The 16,287-nt window shown below is 36.1% G+C and overlaps 1 protein-coding gene across 8 annotated transcripts in view; it reads left to right on the forward strand.

Moving 5' to 3' along the window:
• The window catches only part of PCDH11X (protocadherin 11 X-linked), a 741,312-nt gene that overhangs the window by 34,139 nt on the left and 690,886 nt on the right, over nt 1-16,287 (forward strand). For all 8 annotated transcript variants that reach the window (XM_006921482.2, XM_006921485.2, XM_006921486.2 and 5 more), the window contains exon 2: nt 13,140-15,632. In XM_006921482.2, the coding sequence (XP_006921544.1) occupies nt 13,140-15,632 (2,493 nt within the window). The remainder of the gene's footprint in view (nt 1-13,139; nt 15,633-16,287) is intronic.

The raw sequence follows: 16,287 nt of genomic DNA on the forward strand, positions 1-16,287 counted from the left end.
ATCACAGAGAACCAACTGCTATCTGGGGTGATCCCACAGACCCCTGTGCTCCCTGGACACAATATTGCAACTCTTGCAGGCAGGAAAGTTCTGCCTGCCATTGATTTCTGTGCAGTGTCCACCCTGTGCCAGCCTCAGTTTTTTGCCTGTGTAGATTAGGAGATCAGGGAGGGGAAGGGAAGGGCTCTGTCAGTTCACTGTCAATGAGCCACCTGGAGCAATTTGTGGGTAGGGTGAGGTGGGGTCTCAGAGAGACAATGGCAGTCAGATCAATACAGCCTCAGTCTTGCTGCAAATTTGGTTAACTGTTGTTCCCACAGAAGACCCAGATCACAGCAAGATCAGCTGCTGTCTGAGACTGCCCACGGGTCCCAAATATCCACCTAAGTTCATGTTGGCAGCAGTGATCTGCCTGACCCTATCTCTGAAATGGGGCTCACAGTGCTGGTAGCCCACTGGGAATGTAAATGTGGCTCACAGTGGTGGCCGCCCCGCCATGAATATTTGGCCCTGCATCACTCGGAGCAGGGCTTGGCAGCCATCCAGGAACAACTGCCCCCGGAAAGACTGAAGGTTAGGCAGAACAGGTTGTTACCCTCTGACCAGGGCTTCCTAATGGCTCTGTGGGAGGGGTCTGCACAATCAAGCTGGCCTGGTCTGTAGTATACCCTGTAGGGGATTTGGACTAAGGCACAATGGTGGCTACCTTTCCAGCCCTCCTTCTGATGCAAGGTAATGCAGACTTTCTCAGAATGAATCCCATGCTAGCCTCTGACTCAACACTGGTGTCCTGGGTGAGTGTCCGCAGGTCATAAAATCTTTGCACAGGTCATTCAAAGGGATGTCTAGGGGTTCAGTCTCATTTCGTCTCACCCAGATAGCAGGAATCCCCTCTGGCTTATACAGTCAGAATTATTAGAATCTCCTCTTCCCTGGCCTGTGACCCTGGGCTGGAGAGCCCCCAGATGAGACCAGGACCCTCCTCTCCTTTAGGAGAGTCTCTGCAGCCTCCCTCTCTCTCTCTCTCCCTGTGCTCCTCCACCACCTGGGAGTGCAGGCCCAGCCTGATTCTAACTTTGGCCCTCTTACCGGCTTCAATGTGGCTCCTTTATATTATCAGATGTAGGTGTTATGATCAGCTGGACTTCAGGTGATTTTCCACATCGATTATTTTATAATTTGGTTGTAATATCAATGCAGACCTGGGAGGAGATGAATCCTGCTTTTACTTAGTCTGCTATCTTTTCCGGAATCCTAGAAAAATTTTTTAAGAATATCTTTTTTAAAGAAAAATTTAAGAAAATCTTCCTTGAAACATAAAATAATTTATTCTATTAAAAAAGTGTGAGGGAATTCCATATTGAGAATTTGACATCCTAATTAATGCACAGAAATAACATCATGCTTTATATATTTCTCTTTTTTAACATATTTTTTATTTTTCAATTATAGTTGGGATACAATATTATATTAGTTTCAGTTGTACAACATAGAGATTAGACATCTGTATAACTCACAAACTGATCACCCCAATAAATCTAGTACCTATCTGACACCATTCATAGTTCACAATATTATCATGCTATACATTACATCCCCATGACTATTTTCTAACTACCAATTTATACTTCTTAATCCCTTCCCCTTTTTCACCAATCCCCCAAACCCTTTCCCACTTGACAACCCTCAAAATTTTCTCTGTATCTATGAATTTGTTTCTGTTTTGTTTATTTTGTTCTTTTGTTCTTTACATGTAGGTAATATCACATGGCATTTTTCTTTCTCTGTAGGACTTACTCCACTAAGCTCAATACCCTCTAGGTCCACCCATGTTGTTGCAGATGGTAAGATTTCATTCTTGTATGTATGTATGTATGTTATGTATGTGTGTATTTTTATGGCTGAGTAGTATTCCAGTGTATATGTGTACTACCTCTCCTTTATCCATTCATTCATTGGACACCCAAGTTGCCTCCATATTTCGGCTATTGTAAATAATGCTACAATGAACAGTTAGATGTACATGGCTCTTCGAAGGAGTATTTTGGGTTTCTTTGGATAAATGCTCAGAAGTAGGATTACTGGGTCCTTTTTTGCCTCTTTGTTTAAAGTCTATTTTGTCTATTATAGATATCGCTACACTAGATTTTTTTTTCATTTTCATTTTCATGAAATATCTTTTTTCATCCCTTTACCTTCAGTCTCTGTGTGTCTTTTGATCTGAAGTGAGAGTCCTGTAGGCAGCATATATAAGGGAACTTGTTTTCTTATCCATTCAGCCACCCTATCTTTTGAATGGAGCATTTAATTCTTTTTTCCATTTTAAGTTACTATTGATAGATATGTATTTACTGCCATTTTATTATTCATATTTTTGATACATATTTTTCTACTTTTTAAAAAAGTCCCTCCAACATTTCCTGTAATATTGACCTGGTGGTAATGAATTCCTTTAGTTTTTTCTTGTCTGGGAAGTTCTTTACCTGTCCATTGATTTTAAATAATAGCTTTGCTAGGTGGAGTAATCTTGGTTGTAGGTCTTTGCTTTTCATCACTTTGGGTATTTCATGCCAATCCCTTTGGTCTGCAAAGTTTCTGTTGAGAAATTAACTGACAGTCTTATGGGAGCTCCCTTTTAGGTAACTAACTGCTTTTCTCTTGCTGCTTTTAAGATTCTTTATTTGTCTTTAACCTTTGACATTTTAATTATGATGTGTTTTGGTGTGGCCCTCTATGAGTTTATCATATTTGGGACTCTCTGAGCTTCCTGGGGTTGAACGTCTATTTCTTTCACCAGATTAGGTAAGTTTTCAGTTATTATTTCTTTAATTAGGTTTTCAATTCCTTGCTCACTCTCTTCCCCTTCTGGTATCCCTATGATGCAAATCTTGGTTCATCTGATGTTGTCCCAGAGGCCTCTTAAACTATACTCATTAAAAAAAAAAAAATCTTTTTTCTTGCTGCTGTTCTGATTGGGTGTTTTCTGTTACCTTATCTTCTTAATTGCTGATTTGATTCTCCATTTCATTTAGCCTACTGTTAATTCCTCCTAAGGTGTTCTTTATTTTAATTATTGTATTCATTATTTCTGACTGTTTCTTTTTTATGTTTTCTATCTCCACTTACATGTTTTCTATTTCATCTACTCTTCTCAGTTCACTGAGCATCCTTATAAAATGTATTTTGAACTCTGCATCTGGTAGATTGCTTATGTCCATTTTTTTAAGTTCTTTTTCTGGAACTTTGTTCTGTTCTTTCATTTGGAACATGTTTCTTTGTCTCGCTATTTTGGCTGCCTCTCTATGCTTGTTTTTATCTATTACGTAGGGCTCCTAAGTCTTCTGGTCTTAGTAGAGTGGCTTTATGTAGTAGATGTGATATGGGTCCTCATGGCACAGTCTTCTCTAGTCACCTGAGCCAGGTGCTCAAGGTGCATTCCTTGTATGGGTTGTGTGTGCCTTCCTGTTATAGTTGAGCTTTGATTGCTATTTGCACATAGATGGCAGTCCTTGATCCTTGGGCTGATTTGTTGTGTAGATTGGCCAGTGAGGTGCTAACCCTACAGAGAAGGATTCATGTTAGCAGGGCTCTGGTGCCTATCTAGTTTGCGCTTCAGACATATCTTTCTTATATGGAGCCCTGGGTGGTACTCAGGCTCCAGTCATAGCTGGCCACTGGGTGTGCTGGCCCAAGGGCCTCCTGGGATGGGACAAGGTGTAGGTCAATTTCAGTTGCAGCCTGTGTACTTCCTGGGGCCACATGGCAAGAGTCACCAAGCAATCCACAGATGGCTGCCACCCTTCCTGGGCTTAGAGATGCCTTGAGAGGCCAAGCCAGGAACCAAGGCTAGCTGTTGTTAGTGCCAGGCTTGGGGCTGTTTGCCAAGGGGTACAGGGCATGTGGAGGCCAGATGCTGCTTCTTTGGATTTTTTTCAACATTTGAGAGATTTTAGGAAAGTCTGCAGGCATAAGCCAAAGAAACCATTTGTATGGGAAAAAAAAAAAACCCTGGAGGCCACTTGGGTGGTCCTACAATTTAGGAGAGGTGGGGTCTCAAGGAATCAATTGGGTAGAGCAACCTGTGTTAGCTGGGTTGATGGAGACTCGGATATGGTTCCCCCCTGCTACTGTATGCTGGGAGGGGGAAAGGATCAATAAAGAAACAATAGATTCTTCCTGCGCTACTCTCCGGGAGAAAGCTACTCCTCCAGCTGTCATCGTGAAGCCAGACAACTCAGTTCCTACCCATATTTCCCTGGCACTTTTCAAGCAGCTACACCAGTGCTGGAGCTAAGAGCGAGTGAGTCCATCACCAAGTAAGTCCACATATGGGCTCCATAAAAAGAATGTCTTTGACTCCCGTAACTCTCTGCCTCACTCAGCAACAGTCTCCATTGTTTTCCACAACCAGAGATTGTGAAGACTTTTCCTCCTGGCACTGGAACCCTGGGCTGTGGGTCCTAGTGCAGAGCCATTTCCCCTTGCTTCTCCAGGTGAACTTCTGTAGCCAAGATATCTTTCTCATTCTCAGCCACCACATGTGGTTGTTGGACCAGCCTGTTTCACAACTCTGCCCCTCCTACCAATCTCCAAGTATCCTCTTATGTGTGTCCCCAGTTGTAGAACTTCCATTCAGCCAGACCTCAGGTGACTCTCAATTACGATTGTTCTACAATTTAGTTGTAATTTTGATGTGGTTGCTGAAAGAGGCCAGCATAGTGTCTACCTTCTATGCCATCTTGACCAGAAGTCCAGGCACTCTATATTTTACGTGATATTTCTTCGGTTTCCTTATTCACTAATTATTACTCCTTAGGATAGTAGAGTAGCTTTGAAGGGAGTAGGGAAGAAATCTTCTTGTTAGTGGCTCAATGGTGATTAAGAAACCCAGTTTTTTTTGTTTTGTTTTGTTTTTGCTTTTTTGATGTAATGATTTCCTGATGATTGTCTCATGCCTGAGAGCTCTTCACAGTACAATAGTTCTTGCCAGCATCAATAAGGCCTCCCTTTTGAGAGTTAACCATATTTAAAACTATTGAACTCAAAGTCAAGAGACTTGGCTTTTAAACTCAGCTCTGCAATAAACTAGCTGCATGATCATGAGCAAGCCAGCTAACCTCACAGAGTGTTCTTTATGTAAAAGGAGATTGAAGGCTGGATACCTGAAGTCCCTTCTAGTACTAGTATTCAGTAATTCAATATACTATATTCTTGTTTGCTTATGAATCTAGCTCATTTAACTTGAGCACAAGGGAACAGCAGCTGAAAAAGAGCTAATTAACAACAATTAGAAGTGAGATTTCATTTGTTTTGCACATCTTTTCAGTTAAAAGCAGTTAGTGATTAAAATAACATGCTCAGGAGTGGCTCCATAGTGTGGTGGTTAGCACATCTGCTTTGCACATAGAAGGTCCTGGGTTCACGCCCAAGGTGGAGCCGAAGACCATACCCCAGGTGCGCCAAGCCCCCCAGGTGCACTAGGACCCCCAAGTGCGTCAGGGGTGCCAGGCCCTGGGTACACGCCACAATCGTGTGGGAGGGATGCCCTGCCTTTAGAGATCCAGTTCTTAAGGGGAAATGGCAACATCCATGGGTCAGGGGTGGAAGTGGGGAAGGGGGGAATTAAAGAGGGGAGGAAAGAATAAAAAAAAAATTCATGCTCAAAAATATATTCCTTAAAATAAAATATTTTTTAATTAAAATGTAAAATGTTACAATTCTGGGATCAAGTCTAATTTGTATTTTAAACATTTATCAAGTATTAAAGAGTATTTTTATAGTACAAGTCATGTCTTTGCAAGTCTTAGAAACCTCAGAGAGAAAGAGAGAGAGAGAAGCAGCACATAGAACAAGTGAGAAAAAGAATGCTGAAATATTATAAATTCTAGTAAAAAAATGACTGATTTCCTCCTAGAAAGGTATAATTAATCAGATTATGCTTTTTATTTCATTTATATATCTCATATTCATTTTTTAAAAATTTTCCCTTTTTTGAAATTAAAAATATGGCTTTTCAAATCCAAGAGAAGAATAGGCTGAAGAAATGGAAACCTAATGAATAAATTTGTTTTAATATCCATCTGTCCTCATGGATATAACTACTCTGATACCTTCAATTAAATATTTTTTGTTCCAGCTCATAACATTATGAATTTAAGTTAACACTTTAAGACATTTTTTAATCTAAGCACTTATTCTAAATAATATAATCAAGTGGTTTGACTATTTTTCCAGATGGAGGATACAGAATAGAGACAGTGACACATGCCATCAGAAAGGTAATAGATAACATTTATCATATATCACCGAGAAAAATCTTGAAGGGAGGAGTATACTTTAAGACAGAATTTAGTGCAAAAAAGCTATAATTTTCAAGAAACTTCCAGAGTGCTTACTCTTTTGTCAAAGAGAGTAAAACTGTTCCTAGTGTTGAAATCTAATAAAATAGAGGGAAAAAAAAGTCAATGGAAGGAATTGTTTTGCTTGAGACCAACATTAAAAAAAAAAAGAAAAAATGAAATAATACAAATATCATTGTTCTACTAAATAAGCTTTGCTAAATCACAATAGATAGAATAAATGTGCGATATCTTAAACACTGTGCATGACTTTGCTAAAATTAACATCAGTGATATTAATGTTTTAATGTAAATTCATTTATTCCAAAAGGAGTAGGTGTTTTCTTAGACATGTGACTCCTTTCTCTTACAAACTTTAAAATAAGGAAGGACTTGGTGACAAAGTTATTCTCAAATATGTGACTAACAGCTCAGGTGATTTTACATGTCCATTTATTATTGTATCTCTATTGACAATGTTACAAATGAATGCTAAAATAAATGTTCTGGAAATAGTTTATAGAATCTAAATGACACCACAATGTCGAATATTTTAGAAACAGTTATTATTCTCTCCAGTAGTTCTCGGCAGCCTATATCAAACAAAGGGAATTTTAATGGAATGAAAGTAAATTTATTATAGAATCCATTATATTTGTATTGTGAATATTAAATTTATTTCCCTACTGTTTTCTAAAATAGATATATCTCTGTGGTTTTATCCATTTGAAACTGTCCTTGCATTTCACTGTCCCAAAGATGTATATCACTAACAGTAACAACAAAATGGAAAAAAAAAAAATCAGGTTGGTTCTTGATAAATCTGGCAGTGGGTAAACCTCAGAAATAAATTTTTAGTCTTTTTTCTAGCATTCCTCGACCTACAGAGTAAACAACTTTTATTTAATCAGTTTTAGAATCCAATTTCTTTTAAACTATTTTTAGTGTTTACTGGCACTCTAGGTATTTTCTGGGCATCTTTGCCAGATTTGTAGATCTGGAAGTGCTGTGTTATTTATTACCTTCCAATAAGCAATGAAGTGGTATCTTGCACATGCATTGTCAAAAATGTTAAAGTTTAGTACATTTCCATAGTGTAGTGGTTATTATGTTTGCCTCACACAAAAATGTTAAAGTTTAGTACAGTGGATCAGTTAATTTTTTCCCATAACAGTAGGCAAAAAATATAGCTTTTAATTAAGCAATGCATAGATTTTATTCATTTTTTTCAAATGCAAAAATACTTTTTTTGGTGATTCCTAGGTGGCACTTGATGAAATGCAGAGTTAATTAATGAATTAATAGGAAAATTGGACCTATCATTTTTTTTTTTTTAACTTTTGGTTTAGGAATAGTGAGAGATCCTCAGGCACTAAAGGAACACCATCCATTAACTTGTAAGTAGGCTGAGGTAGATAAGGGACTCCCATAGAGCTTAACTTACTCTCAAGGAGAGCTTACTCATTCATTCATTCATTCATTCATTCATTTGGTTCTTGGTAATTCTCTCACCTTTAGATGTACTTTAGAATAAAAACTAGGACAATTAACTTTTCCATTTTTCTATGCATCGTATCAATTCTTTTTTGGTGATCGAAAACTTTTCAAGGATTTCATTCTTGTAAGACATTTAGAGGATCTCTCTTCACCCTTCAGTCTTCCTGAAATTAATGAAAATACTTCTAAATTGTTCCTCTTTTAAAATTTCACAATGTCCTCTCCCTTTATTTTTCCTCTGAAATTGTTGTTATACCCCATAGCAGTGGTGTTCACCACTGTGCAATAATAGGGAAAAAAAAATCACAAAACCTCTTATTTTAAAGAGTAACATGTCTGCTGAATTTTTATACAGTAAAGGAGAAAATAAATTTCCAATACTGCAATTAGGGAATCTGGGAGCTGACGGATACAAAAGGTACCTAAAAAAGAATGAAATGCGTCAACCTCTGCCAGCACATAATGACTTCCAATGCTCTACCTGCAGTCCAACCTCCCTTCTGACCTGCAGGCTGAACACCAAACTGCCTCTCTGACACTGTCAGTCTGATGGTACAGAGATCTGCAAGGCCTGTTTCAAAGGCTCAGCATTCAAGAGTGTGTGCCTGTACATGTGTACACACACCTTTTGTATTTGCCATCATGAATTCATGAAGTAGCCTTTTAAAAGTGGGCCTTTATTGTTGTATACCTAAAACTAATTTAATTTTGCATGTCAACTATAATTGAAAAAATGAAAATACAAAAATAAAAAAAAATACTTCTCTTGGGAAGTGTTTGTCATATCCAACAGCATCTTTCTCTGATTTTGCAAATCTCTACAAAAAATTAAAGTCTCAGATGAGCTTAACATCTTGCTTATTTCAGTAGTTTTTGTCATGGGTTTGCAAATTAAAAGACTATTTTTGAATTTAAGAAGAAATATCACTCACAAATGCAATTAAGCCTTTTGCATTACTTGAGGTTATTAGAAAGTCCATAAATTTTTTTAATCTGACCTGAAATTTGCAATTTTGTGTCTGAAGATCAATGTCTTAAGATATCAGAATCCAAAATCAACATATAATGTTTTATATCCAATTTATATTCTGTTATTTTCTCTGAGTTTTAGTTTTCTCTTTTTGTTTGTTCTTATGTGGGTTTACCATATGTAGGGTTTTGTATATAACAAGTAATGCACTGGCCACTTACTAGTACTTGTCATCATTTCTTCTGAAAATAAAGGTTTACAACTAGATTGTAAATTTTTTACCAGAGATTGACACTGTAGCTTATTCTACCCCTAAAACACACACAAAAAGTAGTTTTAGGAATAATTCTCTTTTTAAAAATTTATTTATTTTTATTTTAATTTTTTTCAACAGTAATTCATCTATATTTTGAATTGTATGTTCACTGCCTATAGTTAGATTTCTTTCTGTCGCCATATATTTAACCTCTTTTATCCCATCTACCTCCCCCCTCCTCCCTACTCTCTGGTAAACACTAGTCTATTGTCCATGTCCATGAGTTTCTGTTTGATTGTCATCTTTGTTGTTTTTAGGTTCATATCCCATATATCAGTGATATAATGTGATTTTCAACTTTTTCTGTCTGGCTTATTTTGCTTAGCATGATGATATCAAGGTCCATCTATGTTGTCACAAATGGTAGTATTTCATCTCTTCTTATAGCTGAGTAATATTCAATTGTATATATATACCATAGCTTCTTTATCCAATCAGCTATTGTAGTATACTTCAGTTGCTTCCCATGTCCTGGACACCATGAATAATGCTGCCATGAACATCGGTGTGCAAATGTCTTTTCAGATATATGTTTTCAAGTCTTTGGGGTAAATATTCAGTAGAGGAATAATTCTTAAATTGTTTTCTGGACAGTTTTATTAAATTAAAAAAAATAAAAACTTAACTCAACAATTATAGCATACTTCTATTTCATGGGTTTACAGAGACTGAGAATTAAAAGCAAGAACAACCAAACTCTGCCCTTTCTTTTTTTGCCTTTTAAAATAAGAGTATTCTTTCAATTCTTGCATTTTTATCATCTAACAAATGCTTATTGAATATGTTTGTATCTTCAAGTGTTGTGTCCTTAGAGATGATACATGTAAACAAAGTTTGATGACATCTTGCCTTACACTCACATCCATTAGTGTATTAAGGCTTAAATAAATTACCAAGAGATACGCATATAGGAGTGATACCTAGTGCTCTCACCAAAGGATGAACATCTGGGAGAGGTACATATTCAAGAATTTTCTCAGGTAGAGTTTGTTTCTATAAACAAGGGGGAATAATTTTAAGTAAGTTTGGAATTCAGCATACTACTGGTCAATTATCAGTATATAGAACAGGTTCATGCTAAAGTTAGAGAGGTGATGAATTAAGGAGCCATACATCTTTATTTCCCCTTTTCACCTTTCCAAATTTCTCATGTCATGGTCTAACAGATGACAAAGGATTTCAGTTTTTTCATTGTTCACATGAGTGTGAATGTCAGTTGAGCTAACTGCCATTAGGTAAAATGAATGTTGGATCTATGTGTCATTTTTTTATTCCAAAAGGAGAAAAGACAGAGAAACAGCCTTGGAATAGTCATTCTATAATAATAGTAGTAAGCTCATGTTGGTACCACACTTTGGCATCAAACTTAGATACCTAACCATACTTTGTTGAAAATTATTTATATCTTACATTGAGGCAATTCTTCTTCAAATTTCTTGGGAAATATGAAATTTAAACATGTAAACCAAGTTATTTGCAGAGCTTAAAATAACTGGGGGGAGGAGTATATGCACACATTCACCTGATTAAACATAGATTTTTGTTAAAGAAAAATATGACATTTCAGAACAATACAGTCCAATAGAACTTTGTGCAATAATACAGATGTTCTATATCTGCTCTGTCCAATGCAGTAGTCACTGCCCACGTGTATTTATGAAAACTTAAAATGCAGCTAGTGAGATTGAAGAACAGATTTTTAGATTTTATCTAATTTTAATTCATTTAAATTTAAATACTTGTAGCTAATCACTACTGTATTGGATAGAGCAGTTGTAGAAGACAGAAGACCAATATGGACCTTATCTATTATCTGATATGTATAACTCATCACCATGAAAATTTGAAAAATCTATTTTTTAAGATTACTGTCACATTACATAAAATAATTAAAAGACAATGAACATGCTGTTCTTGCATATTTCAACTGACATAAGCTTGCCTCCATTTGTTTGGGAGAGCAAAGGTCGATCCAAAATTCAGACAAATGCTTATGACTGAACTATAAATATACAAGTAAAAAATACACAAATATAAATACAGAAAATTAAAACTAGCATATTCTTTATCCCAGATGTATTATAGTCAGAAATTAGACAATTAGGTCTGAAATTCAAGAACTTTTTAACTTGTTTTATACTACATTATATATGTTAATTTCTCTTTATATAATACCTAAAATACTTCACAATCTCCTTTAGTAGCTCTTATTAATAATGTAATTATTCTTGTAATTAATAAAAAAATGGTTAATATCAATATCATCATTAAATACTTAGATTGTCACTGAATTTCTCTCATCTTAGCTGGAACTTAAATCCTATCACATTAGTAAAATTTGCCTACTCACTACATATCCCCAGTGCCTAGAAGAATTATTAGACACTAAATAGTGGCATGTCAAAATTAACAAAATTATATACCATGAATTTTTACGAAGTGCAATTTAGAAACTTTTTTCTACCCATAAATGAGACATTTAGTTTTGAACTTTCCTTAAAAGCCTTTTGAAATATCTTTACAAAAAAAAAATGATCATTTATTTAGATTAAATTATAATAATAAATGTTATATTTGTATTTAATATTGTTATAAAATTATATTTTTCTTAAAATACAGAGTTAAAGAATAAGTTTCAGATTGCTAATTTTCACACTTGTAAGTAGATATGACAAGATAGATGTCTCTCTTGCTATATACTTTATTCAGAGAAAATGCTGATTGTTTATTGGTTTATATGAATAAAATGTTAATAAGATGTTCATTTTAGTTGTATGAAATAAAAACAAGATAATCAATACACATCAATTACTTCATGTGACTTTTTTTAAATCATAAGGGTTCATAAATGATCACCTAAGGAATCTTAAAGTCGTTTTCTGATTTTTTTTCACAACCTCCAGTAGCTTTTTAACTCATTTATTTCTATCAAAGTGATACAAGTAACACTGGATAGATCCGTTCTTCAGAGCCAGTCAACACTACTCTTTAGTCAGATAGCAGAATCACTATTTGTGCACAGCTTATCTTATTGTAGTTCAGAGAGGGGAAGTTTTAATTTTTTTATTTTATTTTGATAAATTGTCTTTTATCAATGTTAAGTTTTTTGACTATTTAAAAGACTTGTTAAAAGTGTAAGATCCTTTGAGCACTGATAAGCAGTAACACCTAAGAGAATCTATGTACACTGATTAAGTATTTTACAATTTTATATTAATTGAACCAGCTTGGGTGATTCAACCACCAAAGACGGTTCTTTAAACATTCCCACAATATGACTTCATGCGCATGAACAGAATGTCAGTGCTGTTTCCAATTTGACATTTTGGCATGTGACTTTCGGTCCATTGTGATTACTCACTTAAAAAAAGTTAATTAAATAATATGTTAATCTCCAAGAAAAATTTATTTTTGACAGACATCCCAATAAGAAAAGAAAAAAAAAACTGTATATTTTACACAAAGTTATATTCTTAGCAGAGTTTTATTTTTTGCCTTCAGCAAAGATTTTAGCTGTATTTATTAGATATGATATATGTGCTACTGTCTTGAGTGAATACTGCATACTTGATTGTTACTTTTGGTAGTGAAAAAGCATCCTGAACAAATAAAATCTACAGTAAAATATTTTAATTCATTTGGAGTAACTTTGGTTAATTCACTTACAACTTTATTCACCATGTGAAACTTAGTGATAATTCTTTTTAAAATTCTACATACTTCTTCCTTTTGAAAACATTAATAGTTTACATAAATGAGTTACATTCATTATTATAAAATGCTACAACCTAAAAAGCCCTCAGAACATTTTCTAGCACAACTTTTTAATTTTAATAATGCCTAGAGATGTGAAACAACTTGCTTGTCATCATATTAGTTATAAGAAGAGTTGTGACTTAGAACTGAAGTCTTCTGGTATCTATTTATGAGCTAATCTTATATCATGTGGCTCTGACAAATTGAAAATTGTCTCATTACATGATAATATAAGTTAAATGTGTCATTCTGTATTTTCCAGGGTCAAAGTATTTTTGGGCTTGATGTCATTGAAACACCAGAAGGAGACAAAATGCCACAATTGATTGTTCAAAAAGAGTTAGATAGGGAAGAGAAGGATACATATGTAATGAAAGTAAAGGTTGAAGATGGTGGCTTTCCTCAAAGATCCAGTACTGCTATTTTGCAAGTTAATGTTGCTGATACAAATGATAACCGCCCAGTCTTCAAGGAGAATGAGATTGAAGTCAGTATACCAGAAAATGCTCCTATAGGTACTTCAGTGACACAACTCCACGCCACAGATGCTGACATAGGTGAAAATGCCAAGATTCACTTCTATTTCAGCAATCTAGTTTCCAATATCGCCAAGAGGCTATTTCACCTCAACACCACTACTGGACTTATCACAATCAAAGAACCACTGGATAGGGAGGAATCACCAAACCACAAGTTACTGGTTTTGGCAAGTGATGGTGGATTGATGCCTGCAAGAGCAATGGTGATAGTAAATGTTACAGATATCAATGATAATGTCCCTTCAATTGACATAAGATATATCATCAATCCAATTAATGGCACTGTGGTTCTTTCAGAAAATGCTCCACTAAACACCAAAATTGCTCTCATAACTGTGACGGATAAGGATGCTGACCATAATAGTAGGGTGACATGCTTCACAGATCATGATGTCCCCTTCAGATTAAGGCCAGTATTCAGTAATCAGTTCCTCCTGGAGACTGCTGCATATCTTGACTATGAGTCCACAAGAGAATATGCCATTAAATTACTGGCCGCGGATGCTGGCAAACCTCCTTTGAATCAGTCATCCATGCTCCTTGTCAAAATAAAAGATGAAAATGACAATGCTCCAGTTTTTACCCAGCCTTTCATAAGTATTTCTGTTCCTGAGAATAACTCTCCTGGTGCCCAGTTGACAAAAATAAGTGCAACAGATGCAGATACTGGACGTAATGCTGAGATCAGTTACCTGTTAGGCATTGATGCTCCATCTGAATTCAACCTGGACCATCGTACAGGCATTCTGACAGCAGTAAAGAAACTGGATAGAGAAAAACAGGAAAAATATTCCTTCACAGTTCTGGCAAAGGATAATGGGATACCACCCTTAATAACGAATGCCACAGTTTTAGTGACAGTTCTTGATCAGAATGACAACAGTCCAATTTTCACTCACAATGAATATAACTTCTATGTCCCGGAAAACCTTCCAAGACATGGTACAGTAGGACTAATCACTGTAACTGATCCTGATTATGGAGAAAATTCTGCAGTCACTCTCTCCATTTTAGATGTGAATGATGACTTCACCATTGATCCACAGAGTGGTGTCATTCGACCAAATATCTCATTTGATAGAGAAAAACAAGAATCTTATACTTTTTATGTAAAGGCTGAGGATGGTGGCAGGGTATCACATTCTTCAACTGCCAAAGTAACCATAAATGTGGTTGATGTCAATGACAACAAACCAGTCTTTCTTGTCCCTTCTTCCAATTACTCCTATGAATTGGTCCTACCATCCACTAATCCAGGCACAGTAATCTTCACAGTAGTTGCTATTGACAATGACACTGGCATGAATGCAGAACTTCATTACAGCATTGTTGGAGGAAACACAAGAGGTCTATTTATAATTGACCAAATAACAGGCAACATTACAATGAAAGAGAAATGTGTTATTGCAGACCTTGGTTTACACAGACTGGCAATCAAAGCTAAAGACTTAGGACAACCTGATTCTCTTTTCACTGTTGTAATTGTCAATCTATTTGTGAATGAGTCAGTGACCAATGCTACATTGATTCATGAACTGGTGCGTAAAAACATTGAAACACCAGTAACCCAAAATATTGAGACAGCCGATGCATCCTCACCAACCAGTGACTATGTCAAGATCATGGTTGCCATTGTTGCTGGCACCATAACTGTCATCCTTGTTATTTTCATTACTGCTGTAGTAAGATGCCGTCAATCACCACATCTTAAGGCTGCTCAGAAAAACAAGCAGAATTCTGAATGGGTTACTCCAAATCCAGAAAACAGGCAGATGATAATGATGAAGAAAAAGAAAAAGAAGAAGAAACATGCCCCTAAGAACTTGCTGCTTAACTTTGTCACTATTGAAGACACTAAGGCAGATGATGCTGACAATGATGGAAACAGCATTACACTAGACCTTCCTATTGAGCTGGAAGAGCAAACAATTGGCAAGTACAACTGGGGCACTACACCTACAACTTTCAAGCCTGACAGCCCTGATTTGGCCCGGCACTACAAATCTGCCTCTCCACAGCCTACCTTCCAGATCCAGCCGGAAACTCCCCTGAATTCAAAGCACCACATCATCCAGGAACTGCCTCTTGATAACACCTTCGTGGCCTGCGATTCCATCTCCAAGTGTTCCTCCAGCAGTTCTGACCCTTACAGTGTTTCTGAGTGCAGCTATCCAGTGACAACTTTCAAGACCCCTGTGTCTGTACACACCAGGCTGGTAGGTAATTCTAGTTTCTAACTAACCTTTTTAACTTAATTTTTTAAATTACTTTCAGCTGAAGTAGAACTTTATAGTACTTATTGACTCAACAAGTTACCAAAATGATCATATTTTGCAGGAGTATACAAATAGATATACGGATTCATTTTAAGTTTGGTAGAAAATGAGAACTCCTGATTATAGGAAAAATTGGTCAGAATGATGATTCTCATAGGGCCAATATTGTCTGTAGATGGCAGTATGACACTCTTGCTAGAGAATATACTGGGAAAACTCCAAAAAATAAGGGTCATAGCACTATTCTCACTACCATTGTTTGCATAAGGATTGGAATAATTGGGACCAGATACATTACAGTAAAGCTTTTTAGCATCTGATAAGTAGGTCTTAATGGTTTTGAGAAGCCCAGCTTCACTTGGAAGAATCTGTGTCTGCCCAAGACACTCAAATAGCATCAAGACATCCTCCCTATCCACCAGGCCTCCAAGCCCCCACAATGAAAAGAGTGTCATTTTCAGATTAGGAACTCGCCATTATTCTGGTTCATAAAATCTATACTCACACAATATAACAAGAATGGGATTAGAAAAATGAAGTCTCGCTACTCATTCTCATCTTCAAGCCAGAGAATGAAATATATATATATATATGA

Source organism: Pteropus alecto, unplaced genomic scaffold, assembly GCF_000325575.1.
Source record: "Pteropus alecto unplaced genomic scaffold, ASM32557v1 scaffold119, whole genome shotgun sequence".
Lineage (NCBI taxonomy): Eukaryota > Metazoa > Chordata > Mammalia > Chiroptera > Pteropodidae > Pteropus > Pteropus alecto.